The sequence below is a fragment of the Berghia stephanieae genome, chromosome 9, assembly GCF_034508935.2.
Source record: "Berghia stephanieae isolate SIO BIC M18660-M18661 chromosome 9, UCSD_Bste_1.3, whole genome shotgun sequence".
NCBI lineage: Eukaryota > Metazoa > Mollusca > Gastropoda > Nudibranchia > Aeolidiidae > Berghia > Berghia stephanieae.
Window position 1 is genome coordinate 28,055,853 of NC_088368.1, and position 20,000 is coordinate 28,075,852.

General features: G+C 37.7%; 1 protein-coding gene across 1 annotated transcript in view; it reads right to left on the reverse strand.

Annotated features, from left to right (window-relative positions):
- The window catches only part of LOC144979979 (uncharacterized), a 99,937-nt gene that overhangs the window by 58,999 nt on the left and 20,938 nt on the right, over positions 1 to 20,000 (reverse strand). Inside the window, exons 9-17 of the mRNA XM_078927370.1 lie at positions 19,130 to 19,231; positions 15,933 to 16,070; positions 13,211 to 13,312; positions 11,386 to 11,418; positions 6,831 to 7,016; positions 6,047 to 6,148; positions 4,595 to 4,804; positions 2,012 to 2,107; positions 818 to 1,126 (exon numbers count right to left, since the gene is read on the reverse strand). Coding sequence (XP_078783496.1) covers positions 818 to 1,126; positions 2,012 to 2,107; positions 4,595 to 4,804; positions 6,047 to 6,148; positions 6,831 to 7,016; positions 11,386 to 11,418; positions 13,211 to 13,312; positions 15,933 to 16,070; positions 19,130 to 19,231 — 1,278 coding nt within the window. The remainder of the gene's footprint in view (positions 1 to 817; positions 1,127 to 2,011; positions 2,108 to 4,594; positions 4,805 to 6,046; positions 6,149 to 6,830; positions 7,017 to 11,385; positions 11,419 to 13,210; positions 13,313 to 15,932; positions 16,071 to 19,129; positions 19,232 to 20,000) is intronic.

Consider the following 20,000-nt stretch of genomic DNA (forward strand, 5'->3'; position numbering starts at 1 on the left):
GTCCTTGGAGAAGGCTCTTTACTCACATTCTCTCACCGTACTCAGGTGTAAAATGAATACCTGACCGTTAACAGCGTTGTCTCTGTCCCAAAAATTTGTAATATCGCCTGACAGGCGTCATGTCTCGTCCTACATGTTATGTGTTGCTGTTGGCCAGGGACCCCTTGTAAAGCGCTTTGAGCACGTGTAGTGGATAATGCGCTATATAAAAGCTCAAGTTAAGGGTGGTTTAACACTTCCAATGAACTAGGAACCCGTTGTTTAACATTACACTTTTCTTTCCTATTGTGTCACCTATAGTTGTGTCCAACATGCACATATTTAGGACAACACATGTGTAAACAATATTCCAACGGCTTCGGATATTTCTACGATTTAACAGTCTTCAATTTTTAACTTACTCATAGAATCATTTCAATTCTGATGTTTATTTATAGTCAATAGGCTTCAACAGTCGTGACGTCACTTCCCTCCTAATGACGCATAGTAACCTAGCAACTGGTTCTAACCTATTGGGAAAATGGCGGACGCCCGTATGAAATACTTCTCCGACGAGCGTAACAGTGTATCCAGAGGAGAAACACATAAATCTGATCATGTTTTGATTTTTATACATTCTTATCACATGACATATGAACAAGTCCTAGCCAGCATGAAGAATAAAAAAATATACCGATTTTATTTGTTTAGAACTAAGCTACTCGTTGCTGGGCAGACGTGACATCAGACTATTGAATCCAATTGCCAATATAAAACATAAATTAACATTGAATTTCCAATTACCAATTCTGTTATTTGACAAGAGATTTTAGCTTACCTATAGAACATTGTACAGTCTGAACACGAGAGGTAGTCGCCCATTGGAACACCAGCACAGCTAGTGACACAGACAATTGCCTCAGAGGTATGCGAGACGTCAGACTGGTCGGACGGTTCACTCGTCTCGCTGGGCTCAGAGGAATTTGAGCCTGGGCTGGATTCTGATATGGGACTTGAATCGGACGAGAGGGACGTAAGAGATCTGGCGGATTGATCTGACGTTTGAGATCTGTCGGAGACTTCTGATGGCTCGGAGGTTTGAGATTGTAGTGATGTCGCGGATGATGGAGACTGGGCGGATGTGGTGCTGGGGATTGATGGACGGTGTAGAAATGGTTAGAAGGCTGATGGTGGTTGTGACTTTGTTGGTAGTGGTGGGGTGGTGTTGGTGGTGTTGGTGTTGTTGGTGGTGTTGGTGGTGGTGGTGGTGGTGTTCGTGGTGGTGGTGGTGTTAGTGGTGGTGGTGGTGTTAGTGGTGGTGGTGGTGTCGGTGGTTGTGGTGGTATACGTTGTTGGTGATAGTGATGGTAGTGATGGTGTTAGTGATGGTGGTGGAGTTGGTGGTTGTGATGATGATATTGATGATGATGACGATGACGAATTATTGATGATGATGAGGATGATGATGAGGATGATGATGATGATGATCATGATGAGGATGATGATGATGATGATGATCATGATGAGGATGATGATGATGATGATCATGATGAGGATGAAGATGATGATGATGATGATGATGATGATGATGATGATGATGATGATGATGATGATGATGATAATGATGATCATGATGATCATGATGAGGATGACGATGATGATGATGATGATCATGATGAGGATGATGATGATGATCATGATGAGGATGAGGATGATGATGATGATGATCATGATGGGGATGATGATGATGATGATGATGATGATGATGATGATGAGGATGATGATGATGATGATCATGATGGGGATGATGATCATGATGAGGATGAGGATGATGATGATGATGAGGAGGACGAGGATGATGATGAGGATGATGATGAAGATGATGATGAAGATGAGGATGATGATGATGAGGATGATGAGGATGATGATGATGATGATGATGATGATGATGATGATGATGATGATGATGATGATGATGATGGTAGTGGTGAGTTACCTACAGATATTATGAGTAAAGATAATTATAACTCACGCGCAAGTGACATTGACGTCTACGTCACACTGTCTGGATTCGGGATTAAACACCAGCGGGGAAGAGCAGTCTCGTCTAGCCTCACCGTTGATACACCTGTCATTAAACAAATAACAACACATTATAAGAAGATCATGTTGGGTCCTACATATTGCCGTCCGGAGCCGTCTGCCGTAATTTGATGATCTTTCGGAAGGAGGAACACTTTTGGAAAGTTTCTTACTAGTCTGAGGGCCTCCGGATGGTTTGAGAATGCTTTAGATGACCTCCGGACGGCTTCCCTTGGCCGATCATGTTTGCTAGTCTTCAAGGGATTTAGGGCGGAACTGACATTCTCAGATTTAGATCATAATATTAATTAGAGCTACAGACACTCTCAGATTTAGATCATAATATTAATTAGAGCTACAGACACTCTCAGATTTAGATCATAACATTAATAAGAGCTACAGACACTCTCAGAATTACATCAGATTAGCGCTACCGACACTCTCAGATTTAGATCATAGTAGTGACGGTGGAAGAATTCACTTGGAATGAATTATACATCAGACAGCTGCCTGTGATTGATTTCCTTACTGCAGCGAAATGTGTGTGCATCCGTAAACATTCATGAACGGCTGAATCTAATTTTATCGTGACTCGTGTGATGGCATTTGAACAGTCTAAATTATACTAGAGCGGCGTGAAGACTTTTCATCCTACCCTTGTACATTAATAATTTTTTTAACTTGCACTTTTAAATAGCGCAATATCAACTAAACGTTCTCCAAGCTGTTTACAAAGGCATTGAATTGTGTGATCACAAACTGTATGAAGTATCCTTATAATAGCTGAACCCTCTCCTTATCACCTACAGTACGACATAATATACATCTTTTGTTGTTATTCAGATTTATGTTGTACATCACAATGATCTTTCTTTAATTAATAAGAACATAAAGTTGTTTTGTAGAAAGATTGTTTGAGTTTAAAAATCATTTTTTTCTGCTGGGTAAGCCTGCCATTTTGGGAAAATACTGAAAAGGATCGGTAAGGAGAGAGTTACGAGACATGTGAATCAATAAATATCAAAGCTAAAGCAAAAATAGCAGACTATCCTTGCTTTGAGATGTTTAGGCATTTTGCACAATAACACAGGTCGTCTCATGATCATCACCATTCATGGCTTATCCATCCTGGACGTGGCCTCCGTAACTGCCAACCAAAACAAGTTTCTGTCCTGGGCCATCCTTCCACATTCAGTCACTGGCTTATTCATCGATTCGCTTATGTCTTGTGACCATCTTCTTCTTGGTCTGCCTCTCCCTCTTTTACTCTCCACCTTGCCCTCTAGAAATTATTTTGAAGAGTGCCATGTTTCTTGTCCCGTCCATTTAAAGCAAATTTTAGTTTCTGTATCATTTAATGAGATACGGCTCCTAATGCCCAGGGGCTCTTTCACATTTTGGTTAGTTTATTTTGCTGTCCAGGGATTGCGGAGAATTTCATTTCAAATGCAGTGATTTTGTTCTCATGGTTTGTTTGTTTTTTTTTTTTTTGTTTTTTTTTTTTTTTTTTTTTGGGGGGGGTTCTGTTTTTATTTTGAAATTGTTCATGATTCACATCCAAATAATGCTGTTGAATGCTTTCACTTTTCCATAATGTCGACATTTGTGTCAATTTTATTGGGCAAGTGCTATCCCACTTTGGATATCAAGAGTCGATTATCCATTTGCCTCTATTCTTGACCCAAGATAGTATAAAAAATTGTTGACATTCTCCATAGTCTAAAAACCGATATTATTAGAAGAGAATTATAAGTAATACTAAGCTGCTAGTAGCTGTTGACCGTAAAAAGTAATAAGTAAAAATGAATATAACATGTTTCAAAAGAAGAAGACAATACCAATCACGGAACGTTCCAGACTCAAAACCCTTTTTCAGCCAAAAAACAAAAACAAAAAAACATGAAAACATTACATTACTAAAAAGAAGAAAAAAAAAACAGATTGACTGCAGACTGTATTTATGTTTTCATGGTTTTTTTGTTGTTGGCTTTTTTTTTTTTTGGGGGGGGGGGGTTAATCCTTTCATAGAATTATACTTTTTCTATCTAGTATGAGTGCACTTAATCTAAAATGCAAAAGAAAGGAGTCCATCACAGCCATCAGACACATGGCGCAGGAATATTCCCAGTTTGTGTAGCGTACAACAGCAATTGTTCGCTATCCTATAGATAGCGCACTCCTGATAGATCTAACAGATCCAATAGATAGTTCGAAGATGACGTCAAACAGGTCTCTATTATTGTTTTTTGCCATCCGCGTTTATGAGTAGTGCTCACTGAACTGTATTAACCTGACTATAAACGTTCACGGATACACAGTTTTGTGTGTTGGCCAGTTATACTTCCGGATGGCAATGTTATGAGCTTCTAAGCCAAGCGCATACTATCTATACTCAAACACCACTGGGTGGCCAGAAAATATAATCTTGATTACACCCGGGATCGATCTCGATTCCTTTGCGAGAGAAACGAGTACCCTACAAACTGAGCTATTTATTGTCACCTCCCATAGTCTAAATAAAGTGTGTACAAACCTGTAAAAACTAGTACAGCTGTCACAGGCTGCGTAGTCGCCCATGGGAAGATTGGCACACGACAGAACACAGAAGACGGATTCGCTGGTTGCAGACAATGGGGAAGTCCGGCTTGTCTGGCTGGAGGGTGAGGCCGGAGACGATCGCGAAGATGGGCTGGAGTCCGATGACTCGCTGGAGGCCGAACTTGGCGATGAAGGGGAAGTTGCCCTGAGAAAAGAATATATAATTTTAAAAAAAAAATTAATATGGCTTTCGTGTAATTGTGCGACTATAATGTGGTCTTTTGGTATGACTCTCGCCTTCGGTGCAGAAGGTCCAGGGTTCGACTACCGCTCAGAGAGATGAGTCCATGGAAAAGGATATTTATTCACATTCACAGTACTCAAGTGTAAAATGAGAACTAGGCCGTTAACCTACAGAACGATTGCAGAATATTTACGCACATTTTAGTGGTGTGAAATTATCTAGACCCGGTCTAGATGTAAAAGACAGCTGATTGTGTAGACGTCTAATTAAAAATAATCTTTTGGGGTGCATGACTACAAATCCAACGGGTTTTTTTTCTTATGGGTGATTCAAGCAGAAGGAGAAATATACAAATTATGGTGAATAGAAGTACTGATAACATACCATTAGGTTACAAAATATCTAATAATCTTACTTGGAGCAATAGAATAAACGCATTGTTTACTTTGTATTCATCAAACTCGTTATATTTTAATCGTGATAATAACAACGACAACGACAACATACTCGCAAGCTCGTAGTGTTATAGGTCACGATATAAATAACTCGTTTAATAAATACAAAGAGATGAAAGAATCGTATAGTATCATACACTTAATTAAAAGAACTAATTATACGTCAGCCCAAATAAAGCACCGTTATAAAGCTCTAATAATGACTAGGGTTAGAGACGATCTTTTTTGGGGATCGTGGATAGCTCATACGGTAGAGTCACGCTCTCCCCGGCCAGGCGGATTTGTCGTACCAGTAAAGTCTAAATTGAGCTTTAAATTGAGATTTTATATAGAGCAATAGCCACTAAATGTGCTCAAAGCGCTTTACAAGGGGTCCCTGCTCAACAGCAACATTTAACATGTAGGACAGGACATGACGCCTGTTAGGCGATATAACAATTTTTCGGACAAAGACAACGCTGTTAACGGCCAGGTACTCATTTTACACCTGAGCACGGTGAAAGAATGTGAGTAAAGAACCTTTTCCAAGGACTCAACTATGCGCCGAGCGCGAGGCTCGAACCCAGGACTTTCCGATCCGAAAGCGAGTGTCATATCACTAGACCACATAGCCGCACAATCGCTGGTTCAAAACCCCATCACCGCCGCGAATTTTTTATTCTCTATTATTGTCCTCTGGCACTTTCCTACTCACTTTATCTCTTGATGTTATAAAGCGACAGTTGTCATGTTATTAGTATTGACTTACTGGCAATCCACCACATTCTCTGGGGCGCATTGTTGAGTGACTGGATCAAACTCCAACGTTGCACTACATGCCTTTTTATCTCCACCACCAATTCCGTCGCACCTGGTAAAAAGACAAAGTAGAGATGGTACGATGAAAGATAATGGTGGAGATGATGATGATGATGATGATAATGATGATGATGATGATGATGGTGAGGAGGAAAAGGAAGAGGAGAAGGAAGAGGAGGAGGAGGAGGAGGAGGAGGATGACGATGATGATGATGGGATGATAATGATGATGATGATGATGGTAATGATGATGATTATGATATTGATAATGATAATTCTGCTGCTGCTGCTGCTGCTGTTGATGATGATGAAGATGATGATGATGATGATGATGATGATGATGATGATTATGATGATGATGATGATGATGATGATGATGATGATGACGACGACGACGACGACGATGTTGGCAATCACGATGATAATGATATTGATGATGATGATGATGATGATGATGACGACGACGACGACTACGACTACTGAGATGACTAAATAAAACGATAACAAAGGAAAGGATAAGATAAAAGTCAAGGGTTACCTATAGTAATACATGCATGAATCACCCGAAGGCCAATCGCCGAAAGGTATATTATTTATGATGATGATGATGGTGATGATGATGATGATGATGATGATGATGATGATGATGATGATGACGACGACAACTACGACTACTGAGTGACTAAATAAAACGATAACAAAGGAAAGAATAATATATAAAAGTCAAGGGGTACCTGTAGTAATACATGCACGAATCACACGAAGGCCAATCTCCGAAAGGTATATTATTGGCACACGACGAGACGCAGAATATACCTTCACTGCTAGGAGATGTTTGGGACGATCGAGATGAAGGGGAGGTGCCTGATGTTTCCGATTGGTCACTCGTTGGTGAGTAGAGACTGGTTTCCGAGGGGCCTCTGGTTGGAAGGAAATCATTTTAGGGATTATCGTAATGATAATAATAATAATAATAATAATAATAATAATAATAATAATAATAATAATAATAATAATAATAATAATAATAATAATAATAATGATAGTAATAATAATAAAAATGATAATAATAACAATAACAGCGAAAACGGTAATTATAATAGTGATAATGATAGTGATGATGATGATGATGATGATGATGATGATGATGATGATGATGATGATGATGATGATGATGATGATAATAATAATAATAATAATATAAGAAGAAGAAGAATAACAATAACAACAATAATAATAGTAATAATAATAATGATAATAATAATAAAATAATAATAATAATAATAATAATAATAATAATAATAATAATAATAATAATAATAATAATAAATAATAATAATAATAATAATAATGATAATAGGAATAAAAATGATAATACTAACAATAAAAATTAGAGAATACCAACAATAATACTGCTAATACCAACAATAATAATAATAATACTTACAATAATACTAACTATAACAATAATAATAATAATTATTATTATTATTGATTATTTTATCATTACCATTGTTATCATAACTATTATTGTCATTATCATTATCTAATAATTATCATCATCATCACTATCTTTATCATTAATTATCACAAATCACTACACTATCAACAAACAAAAAAACTGAGAAATAACATGAAGTGCGTAAGACAAAGGACACTATGATAAGGACTAGATAGTATTTATACCCTGTTCCAAGATTTCTATCACACCGTTCATTTTCGTTAAAATTTGTATTTACCAGTACAAACTTGTTTGTTATTAAATAAAACACAAATACGCTTCAACATTCGTGACGTCACTTCCCCCGTAATGACGCAGAGTAACTTAGTAACTGACTAAACTATCGGAACAATGGCGGACGCCCTTATGAAATACTTCTCCGACGAGCATAAAAGTGTATCCAGAGGAGAAAAACATTATAAATCTGATCATGTTTTGAATTTTATACATTCTGATCAAATGTCATGCGAAAAAGTTCTAGCCAGCATGAAGAATAAAAAGTACCGATTTTCTTTGTTTAGAACCAAGCTGCTGGTTGCTGGGCGGACGTGATATCAGACTATTGAATCCTATTAACGCCATCCAAAGACCATCAACGGGCCACCAGCCCTCTACGATGAACTCATACTCATACACATACTCATCAGCTATGTTAAGGGAGATAACTTTATTCAGACTGACCTGATGGGATCTCGTGTTCAAGTTTGATTAGTATAATAATATGATATGATATGATGTGACCCCCGGAAACTTGAATTACATAATAATAATATGCACATCGGAGACTCAGGATTGTTGTTGTCTGGGGAATTTCTTGCCCATTTTCCCCCAAGGTCTTGCCATGTTCGTGATGGAATGTGCGTGGCATTTTCCTTATCATCCTATCAAGCTCATCCCAAAGATGAAGATGTTCGATTGGGAAGGACTTCCGTAGTTTCACAGCGCGCATAAAGATAGATTTTATTTTTATTTTGCCATTATCTGGGGGAGACTCCCCCGAACCCCCCCCCCCCCCCCCTTATTTTTTCGGGGTGAGATCCCCCGAACCCCCATCAACCATCACTAAAGATACCTGATGAAACAATGTTTGTAATCGCTTGCAATATCGAAACTGATATGAAACACAGCAAATAATAATGGCGTCGGCCGGAGTAGTAAACGACAACCGACTCAGCAAATTGTTTTTTAAATTAGAAAAGTCACACCACTTATAAAAATGAAACATATTAAATAGTAATATTTATTGGTCATTGCAACTAATTGAAAGTCCATAATGGCTAAAAGATTAAGGAATATAATAAAAGTGATGTGACACTACGGAAGTGCTCCCTTCGATTGGATTAAAGTATAGAGATCTTGAAGGGCATCTTAGAACATTGATTGTCTGTACAGAGAAGATTATTCCTGTTCGTCATTTGAGATGGTCCTGGCCATGCGATTTTGTAAGTCCACTGGTGTAAGAATGCTAATGGGAGCGATTTAAATTCATGTTATCGTCCAACAAAGTCATCAATGACATGATTTGTAGCTGTCCAAGGTTTGGATATTTCTTAGTAAATGTAAACACGCTGCTTTGTGTTATGAAAGTTGTTAACATACCCATGTGTCAAGCTGAACAACATGACCAATCGTGATGTTAGATAGTTCAAAAACTGTGAACACTTTTCACAATGTTGGTCACTTTGAACACATTTTGCAATGTGACCAATGACCTTGAGCACATGGAAAGGCAATATATCTTGATAATCCGCATTGGAACAGTTCGATGAGGACACATTTCACGATCCAGTAAAAGTCTTAGAATCATTCGACGCGATACTCCAGCAAATTGAGATGATCGTGTGCTGCTACTCACTGATAAATGGGTTTTGAACGTAGTAATAGGCCTCAACAGTTGTGACGTCACTTCCCTCGTAATGACACATAGTAACTTAGTAACTGGTTCTAAACTATTGGAACAATGGTGGACGCCCTTATGAAATACTTCTCCGAGGAGCATAAAAGTGTATCCAGAGGAGAAAAACATATAAATATGATCATGTTTTGACTTTTATACATTCTGATCACATGACATATGAAACGTTCTAGCCAGCATGAAGAATAAAAAGTACCAATTCTCTTTGTTTAGAACCTGCTCGTTGCTGGGCGGAGGTGACATCGAACTAATGAATCCAATTCACAATGGCGAGAAGTTTTCACCTTCGGGCGACCACATAGAATGTATCGCTGATACAGATTCATTTAAACGTTTATTTAAATGTCACACACTTTTTCGACAAACATTTTAAAAAATGCCTTGCAACTGACCGAAAATGATAATCCAGCATGAATCAATCCTAAACAAACGATTACGTTCAGTAGGAATCAACGAAACACATGCGGTTACAACCAAAAACTAAAACGGAAAGCTTTGATTATGAGCAAACTTAGGGTACACACTTGTAATGTTGTGGTCTGACACGTCTCTTTGACACATTACAATAGTTTTCTTCAAGATATACGTGCCATCCGTGAGCGGATTCAGTAGTCTGATATCACGCCACCCGGCAACGGCGGCCATCTTGGTTCTAAACAAAGAAAATCATTACTTTTTATTCTTCAAGGTGGCTAGAACTTTTCATATGTCTTTTGACCAGAATGTGTAAAAGTCAAAACATGATCAAATTTATGGGGGTTTTTTCCTCTGGATTCGCTTTTATGCTCGCCGGTGAAATATTTAATACAGGCGTCCGCCATTTTTCCGATAGTCTAGAGCAAGTGTTACTAAGTTACCATGCGTCATAAGGAAGGAAGTGACGTTACGACTATGGAATCCTATTCACATGGTAAAAATATTCACTTTGTTTTGGGTGTGATAGAACTTTTGGAACACGGTAGAGATAGAACGAAGTTGACGTCACTCAGGACTTTGTTATTGGGTTTGTTTATTTGTTTTGTTGGTTTTTTTTTTTTTTTTTGTTTTTTTTTTGTTTTGGTTTTTTTTTGCCAACCGTGTTTATGAGTAGTTCTCACTAAACTGTATTAACCAGAATTTAACGTTCACTATGACAAATAGTTTTGTGTGTTGGTTCGATATATTTCCATATGGCAATGTTGTGAGTTTCTTAGCCAAGCGCACTGTATCAATAGATAATGTGCGCTTGGCTAAGAAGCTCACAACATTGCCATCCGAAAGTATAACGGTCCAACACACAAAACAATGTGTAACCTTAAACGTTTATAGTCTGGTTAATACATTTTAGTGAGAATTACGCATAAACTCGAATGGCAAAAAACAATAACAAAGACCCAAGTGACGTCAACTTCATTCTATCTATACAAACACACAATTCCAAACATACTCACACAAAGGCACACATAGGCATACATAATATATGGACTAACAAACACAGAGTCGACATTTAATAATACATCGGCATCTTAAAACCAAAAAAAAAAAAAAACAGAAATGACTAGATATAAATAATTAATCTATCAATTAATCAATTAATCCACCAATTTATTGATTAATTAACAAGATGTTCTGAAAATATAAATAATCGCTAGATTCTGCGCTGTATTCTTTGTAAAGGCACTTAAAACACATAACTACACAGTTATGAATGACTCAGGAGTAGCAAATTAATAGTGACGAATTTTGTAATAATACCAGATCAAATACGATGCCTTAAATAGATGCCTTGAATAGCATCAGAGAAAATTTGGATTGTTTTTTTAGGATGTGAATCCACACAAAGCATTATTTTGAGATGCACAATTCTACAGTACATATCTATTTGATTCGTTACCTTGGTGACGACCGGGATGAAGGCGAAGTGAATCTGGATGAATGAATGAATAAACAGGTTTTTTAAATGATAAATACGACTGATGGTTTTGTTGTGGGTTTTTTTTTTTTTTTTTTGTTTGTTTTTTTTTTTTTTTGTTGGTGTTGTTGTTGTTGTTTTTTTTAGATTATCTTGTTGGGATTTTTTTTTTTTTTTTTGGGGGGGGGGGGGGGGTGGGGGGGTTTGGGGTATTTTGTATTTTTTGGTTTCTATTTTGTTGTTGTTGTTTATTTATTTTCTTTTCTGCATAGCAGTAAATGACAAAATGCATTAAAATCAGTACCTACCAATACATTTACCTCTGTCTTCTACTACCACCACCCCATACTCAACATCACAACTACTCTACTATCCTACACTACACTATACTATACTCTCATATATACTACTACACTACATTACTACCTTACTACTCATTATTACTAACTACTATCTACTACTATATCAACTACACTACTACTACTATACTACTACTATATACACCTACTATACTACTCACACTACTACTACTACTACTCTACTACTACTACTACTACTACTACTATACTACTACACTACTACTACTACTACATACACTACTACTACTACTACTACACTACTACTACTACTACTACTACTACTACTACTATCTACTACTACTACTACTCTACTACTACTACTACTACTACTACTACTACTACTACTACACACTACTCTACTACTAACTTCTACTACTATACTACTACTTCTACTACTACTACTACTACTACTTACTATCTACTACTACTACTACTAACTACTACTACTACTACTACTACTACTACTACTACACTACTACTTACTACTACTACTACTACTATACTACACAAATACTACTACTACTACTACTACTATACACTACTACTACACTACTACTTAACTACTACTACTACTACTACTATACTAACTACTACTACTAACTTCTACTACTACTACTACTACTACTACTATACTACTCTACTACTACTTACTACTACTACTATCTACTACTACATACTACTACTACTACTACTACTACTACTACTAACTACTAACTACTACTACTACTACTACTTACTACTACTACTACTACTACTACTACTACTACTACTACTACTACATATACTACACTACTACTACTACTACTTCTATACTATACTACATACTACATACTACTACTACTACTACTACTACTATTAACTACTACTACTACTACTCTACTACTACTATAACTACTACTACTAACTACTACTACTATACTACTACTACTACTACTACTACTACTACTTACTACTACTACTTACTACCTACTACTACTATACTACTACTTACTACTACTACTACTAACTACTACTACTACTACTACTTTACTACTACTACTACTCTACTACTACTATATAACTACTACTACTACTACTACTAACTACTATACTATACTACTATCTACTAATACTATCTACTACTACTACTACTACTACTACTATACTACTAACTACTACTACTACTACTACTTCTACTATACTAACTATTTAACTACTACTACTACTACTACTACTAACTACTAACTCTACATACTACTTACTACTATCTACTACTACTACTACTACTACTACCTACTACTACTACTACTACTACAAACTACTACTTACTACTACTTATACTACTAACTACATACTATACTAACATACTACTATACATAACTACTACAACTACTACAACTACTACTACTACTACTACTACTACTACTACTACTACTACTACTACTACTACTTCTACTACTACAACTCACGTGCAGTTGAATTCCTCGGGCGGTGCACAGGCTCTAGTATAAGGATTAAATTCCAAACCCGAGCCACAAGTGTCTCTTGATCCCCCGTCACTTCCATCACATCTTGAGTAAGGAGAGTTAGAAAGAGAGGCAAGACATTCATATTTTTAGAAACACACAAGTAAAAAGTCCGCAATTTCGCGGGGAAAGAACTATTTTCATTCGATATTGTACCCACCATCATTTAATGAGGGCAGATTGGTAAACAACGTTGTCTGTGTAACTTGGTACATCCTCTGTTGATTTTTCTGTATGGCCCAACATGAAGTGTAAGCCACTGTAGTTCAAACTTCCCCGCTCAGTTAGCTGTTTTAAATGCCAAACACCAAAAGACCAAATGGGTTTATTTTTGAGTTGTTTTTTGTTTGCTTTTTATTTTTATTTATTATTTTTTTTTTTTTTTTTTTTTGTTCCTTTTGTTTTATTTAAAAATTTTTTTGTTTTGTTTTGTATTGTATTTAGTATTTTGACAGTTATTTCTTTTGATTAAATTGCAAGTCCTCTCACAAGGAAAATAACCGCAACGAGCCTGAGAATTAATAGGTCAAAATGTTCCAAATCGATAAAGGCAAAATCACACCTTGAGGCAAAGTAGCCCCAATCTGACGGTATTTTGTTTTTGATTTTAAGGGTTTTACGGCGCTTGCAACACATTGAGGTTATATCAGCGCCAGTAAAAAGGAAGAAAATGGGATAGTAAAAAGTTCTAGAATTACAATTAAAGCACCCAAGAGAAAGTAAGACAAAGGAAAACTGGGAACAAATAGGGATCAGATGTAGATTCCAAGAGCAAACCACCAATGTACTTAGTTTGAGATCACCTATAAGTCTCATCCGGACACGGGAACAAAATCCGACAAAGAGGAATACACTCAAATGCTTACATTTCACATTCAAAATAACAAATATAATAATAAATAACAGAGAGATGATTTACAAGGAAAAAAAACATCATTTCCCAAAACAATAACTATGCATTTGACTGTTTCTCTCCCAGCCAAGCACTACGGCCAGGGCCGGGGCAAAAGCAAGTAATCTCATTCCAAGACAAAGACAGAAAGGAAATTGGAAAATAGATATAGATAGTATGCAGATGACGTCACTCAGGCCTTTGTTATTGTTTTTGCCATCCGCGTTTGTGAGTTGTTCTCACTAAACTGTATTAACCTGACTATAAAAGTTCATGGTTACACAGAGTTTGTGTTTGTCCGTTATACTTCCGGATGGCAATGTTGTGAACTCCTTGGCCAAGCGCATTCTATCTATAGGGGATAGAGGACACAGTGAGTACCCCCCCCCCCGGCCCACTATGGGAGGTCAGGAACCCCACACAGGTCTGACTGTAGTATTATTGCATTAAACAACTTTTTGTTGAAGTTGGTTCATATTTTTAAGATTTTCAAATATATATCATTACAATCTTGTGATTAATAAATCTCAGCTCCAACATTTTAAAAAGAGTTGCATTTTTCCCCTTCAAATCGCTTGATATTACATATTTATTATGCGGCTATGTTGTCTTATGATATGACACTCGCTTTCGGATCGGAAGGTCCTGGGTTCGAGCCTCGCTCGGCGCATAGTTGAGTCCTTGGAATAGTCTCTTTACTCACATTATCTCACCGTACTCAGGTGTAAAATGAGTATATGGCCCTTAACAGTGTTGTCTCTGTCGGAAAAAAATTGTATTATTGCCTAACAGGCGTCATGTCTAGTTCTTTATGTTACGTGTCGTTGTTGGTCAGGCACCCTCTGTAAAGCGCTTTGAGTACGTTTAGTGGATATTGCTCTATATAAAAGCTCAATTCTTTTTTTTTTAAATGTATTAAAGAGGCAAATGAACACCTAATAATTCCACAATATGATTGTATCCACCACACTTCTCCCCTCCTCCATCTTGAACTGACGTAAACGATAATGAATATTATAGATAGAATGCGCTTGGCCAAGGAGTTCACAACATTGCCATCCGGAAGTATAACGGACCAACACACAAACTCTGTGTAACCATGAACTTTTATAGTCTGGTTAATAGATAGAATGCGCTTGGCCAAGGAGTTCACAACATTGCCATCCGGAAGTATAACGGACCAACACACAATCTCTGTGTAACCATGAACTTTTATAGTCTGGTTAACACAGTTTAGTGAGAACAACTCACAAACGCGGATGGCAAAAACAATAACAAAGGCCTGAGTGACGTCATCTGCATACTATCTATACAGTTTAGTGAGAACAACTCACAAACGCGGATGGCAAAAACAATAACAAAGGCCTGAGTGACGTCATCTGCATACTATCTATAAATGGAGACTAATACGCTTGGCAATGGTAAGAACGTGAAGTGAGTCCTGAACAAACAAGTGTGTATGAAAGGTGCCAGACAAAGCAAGAAAGAAAAATAGAAGAAAAAAGAAGCATCCCGAAAAATCAGTCTATCTCGACTGAATTTTTTTTGGGAAGGTTTTTTTTTTCATACACACTTGTTCAGATCTTTATCTTATACTGGTGCCTGCTCCTTAATTTCTTTAATTTGAAGCGAGTTCCACTTGCATCTGAAGAAAGTGCTCTATCGACTGAGCTATCGGGATCTTCTCTTCACTCCCTCCCCCCCCCCCCCCCCCCCCCCCCCCCCCCCTTATCTACATATTATGGTGCATATAAAATATATTCTAAGTTTTACCTGAAGAAATCCTGACAAATGTCGCATGCAGCATAATCTCCTGACGGGGCACCAGCACAATCCAGAACACACAGAATGAAGCCGCTGGTCTCAGATGTCACTGATGTAGGAGATGTTAACGATGTCTCACTGGTAAATCTGTCAAACCGATAGAAGGAATTAAATTAGAACTGGGTACATATTTCGGGAGGGAGGGGGGGGGGGGGCGATAGCTCAGTCGGTAGAGCACTCGCTTCACACACAAAGGGACCGAGATCGATCCCGGGTGCGGTCGAGATTTTTTTTTCTGACACCCCCCAACCCCCTGTTCACCCAGCAGTGAATGGGTAGCTGGATCTGTTTGGTTTGGCGGAAAGTACTTTGCGATAGACTAGCGTCCTATCCAAAGGATAGCAAGCAATTGCTATTGTCCGTTTCACGCTACAGAAACCGGGATAAACTCCCGCTCCATGGGCTAAATGGCTCTGACGGACTACATATTTGGGGAATGCGTTTGCGTTGCCATAGATTGGCCGTGTCCCTTAGTTTAGTTGTGTCCAAGACAGAGAACAGTGTAAGAAGGACAATACTCTTCAACAGTCGTAACGTCACTTCCTTCCTAATGACGCATGGTAACTTAGTAACACTGGCTCTGAACTATCAGAACAATGGCGGACGCCCGTATGAAATATTTCTCCGGCGAGCATAAAGGGTATCCAGAGGGAAAAAAACACATAAATTTGATCATGTCTTGACTTTTACACATTCTGATCACAAGGCATATGAAAAGTTCTAGCCAGCATCAATAATAAAAAGTAATGATTTTCTTTGTTTAGAACCAAGATGGCCGCCGTTGCCGGGCGGCGTGACATCAGACTATTGAATCGTATTCACAATATTTAGTGATATATAGATAGAACGAAGTTGACATCACTTAAGTCTTTGTTATTATTATTTATTTTTTTTGTCATCCATGCTTATGCGTAATTCTCACTAAACTGTATCAACCAAACCTTCAAGGTTACATAAAGTTTTGTGTGCTGGTCCGTTATATTATGTCAGAACGGCAATTGATTTTCTCAGCCAAGCGCACAGCATCGAGATAGATGATGTTTTAAAATAAGATGCACATTTCTACCCATCCTATAGATAGTATGCGCTTGGATAAGAAGCTCAAATTATTGTCATCCGGAAGTATATCGGACGAACACACAAAACTATGTGTATACATGAAAGTTCATAGTCTGATTAATACAGTTTAGTGAGAATTACTCAAATCATAAACGCGGATGGCAAAAAACAATAACAAAGACCTGAGTGACGTCAACTACGTTCTATCAATATCAATCTTACAAATACACAAACAGTTTATTGATGCTATGCGCTCAGTTAAATTTCTCACAACATCTGCCATCCGGACATAAGGTACCAGCACACAAAACTATGAGTAACCTTAAACGTACACTATAGTCTGAGTGATATGATTTAGTGAGAATAAAAGTTGCTGGTTAAAATCAATAAGAAAAAGCTGAGAGACGTCAGTTTTGTTCCTTCTATAGTCTGAGAGAATTTAGTGTGAAGAAATCACGAGACTGAATATAGAAAGTTGCGAAAACCCGTGTCAAATGTTAATTGGATTCAGTAGTCTGATGTCACGGCAACGGCGGCCATCTTGGTTCTAAACAAAGAAAATCATTACTTTTTATTCTTCAAGCTGGCTAGAACTTTTCATATGTCTTGTGACCAGAATGTGTAAAAGTCAAAACATGATCAAATTTATGTTTTATTATCCTCTGGATACGCTTTTATGCTCGCCGGAGAAATATTTCATACGGGCGCCGTATTGTTCCGATAGTTTTGAGCCAATGTTACTAAGTTACCATGCGTCATTAGGAAGGAAGTGACGTTACGACTGTTGAAGAGTATTGTATTACATATAGATAGTTCGAAGTTGACGTCACTCAGGTCTTTGTTATTATTTTTTGCCATCCGCGTTTATGAGTTATTCTCACTAAACTGTATTAACATGACAATAAACGTTCATAGTTACACATATTTGTGTATGTTGGTCCATTATACTTCCGGATGACAATGTTGTGAGCTTCTTAGCCAAGTGCATACTATCTATAGCCTGACACTGACTGAAACCCAAAACAACTGGCATTTTGACGTCATTATTTGGTTTTTGCACCGCCTAGTGCGTTGTCGTAAGTAGTGTTCATGGAAACAAGTGGTCCCATTGGTTGAACTATTGAATACAACTCACGATTTGTTTTCTTTTGTGGCCAAAGACTTGCATTTTGACGTCATTTTTTGGTCAGTGTCAGGCTAATAAGTTCACGATGGCTACGACCTGACCGTAGGACACAGATCGTAGCTATCGTTAACTTATAGATAGAACGAAGTTGACGTAATCCAGGCCTTTGATGTTGTTTTTTTTTGCCATCCGCGTTTATGAGAAATACTCACTGAACTGTATTAACAAGACTATAAAAGTTCATGGTTACACATAGTTTTGTGTGTGGGTCCGTTATACTTCCGGATGGCAATATTGTGAGGTTCTTAGCCAAGCGTATTCTATCTATAGCCTGGTTAATATAGTTTAGTGAGAATTACTCATAAACGCGGATGGCAAAACCCAATAACAAAGACCAGAATGACGTCATCTTCGTTCTATCTATAACTAGAACATGTCGGCCATCGGAAGGGTAACAAGCAATTGCTATTATCATTGTCACGCTATCAAACCTGCCGACCTGAAAATTGTAGTCAGCATAGTTAACTTTACAGATCAGAAATTTGCCCTTACAAGGAATAGATAGAATGCGCTTGGCCAAGGAGTTCACAACATTGCCATCCGGAAGTATAACGGACCAACACACACACACTGTGTAACCATGAACTTTTATAGACTGGTTAATACAGTTTAGTGAGAACAACTCACAAACGCGGATGGCAAAAACAATAACAAAGGCCTGAGTGACGTCATCTTCGAACTATCTATCGATAACACTTTAAAAATCCTAAATATTATGTAGCTGGCATCAACTTTTATTATCAATAAGTTTTAATGACTTAAACATGTTCATGAAGTTCTGAAATTAGAGCCAAAATTTCGTAATTCTAGGAAATGTTCGTCGTACTCGGCAGGTTTGCGCTATAGAATCCGGGATAATCTCCGGTTAAATGGGTCTTTTTCAATCCGAATCACTACTTACGTGCAATTGACATTTTCTGCAGGGGCACACTGCTTGTTTTCCGGGTCGAAAGATAGTCCAGAACTACACATATCTCTCCCACCTCCTCCAGATCCATCACACCTGCAATGTAAATCAAAACATCTTCAAAAAATGACAAATACGCTTCAACAGTCGTAACGTCACTTCCCTCGTAATGACGCATGGTAACCGAGTTACTGGCTCTAAACTATCGGAACAATGGCGGACGCTCTTATGACATATTTCTCCGACGAGTATAAAAACGTATCCAGAGGAGAAAAAAAAACAACATAAATCTGATCATGTTTTGACTTTTACACATTCTGATCACAAGTCGTATGAAAAGTTCTAGCCAGCATGAAGAATAAAAAGTACAGATTTTCTTTGTTTAGAACCACGATGGTCGCCGTTGCTGGGCGACGTGACATCAGACTACTGAATCCAATTAGCGAGAAGGCACTGCTGAAAGATAAAAGATCCGAAAAAGTGTGTATGAAACAGTGCGGCTATGTGGTCTTGTGGTATGGCATTCGCTTTGGGATCGGAAGGTCCTGGGTTCGAGCCTCGCGCTCGGCGCGTAGTTGAGTCCTTGAAAAAGGCTTTTTACTCACATTCCCTCACCGTACTCAGGTGTAAAATGAGTACCTGGCCGTTAACAGCGTTGTCTTTTTACGAAAAATTGTAATATCGCCTAACAGGCGGCATGTCTCGTCCTACATGTTAAATGTTGTTGTTGACCAGGGACCCCTTGTAAAGCACTTTGAGCACATTTAGTGGATATTGCGCTATATAAAGCTCATTAAAAAAACAGTGCTGGACAAAGCAAGAAAGAAAAATACAAGAAAAACACTATCGCAAATAAAAATGAAAT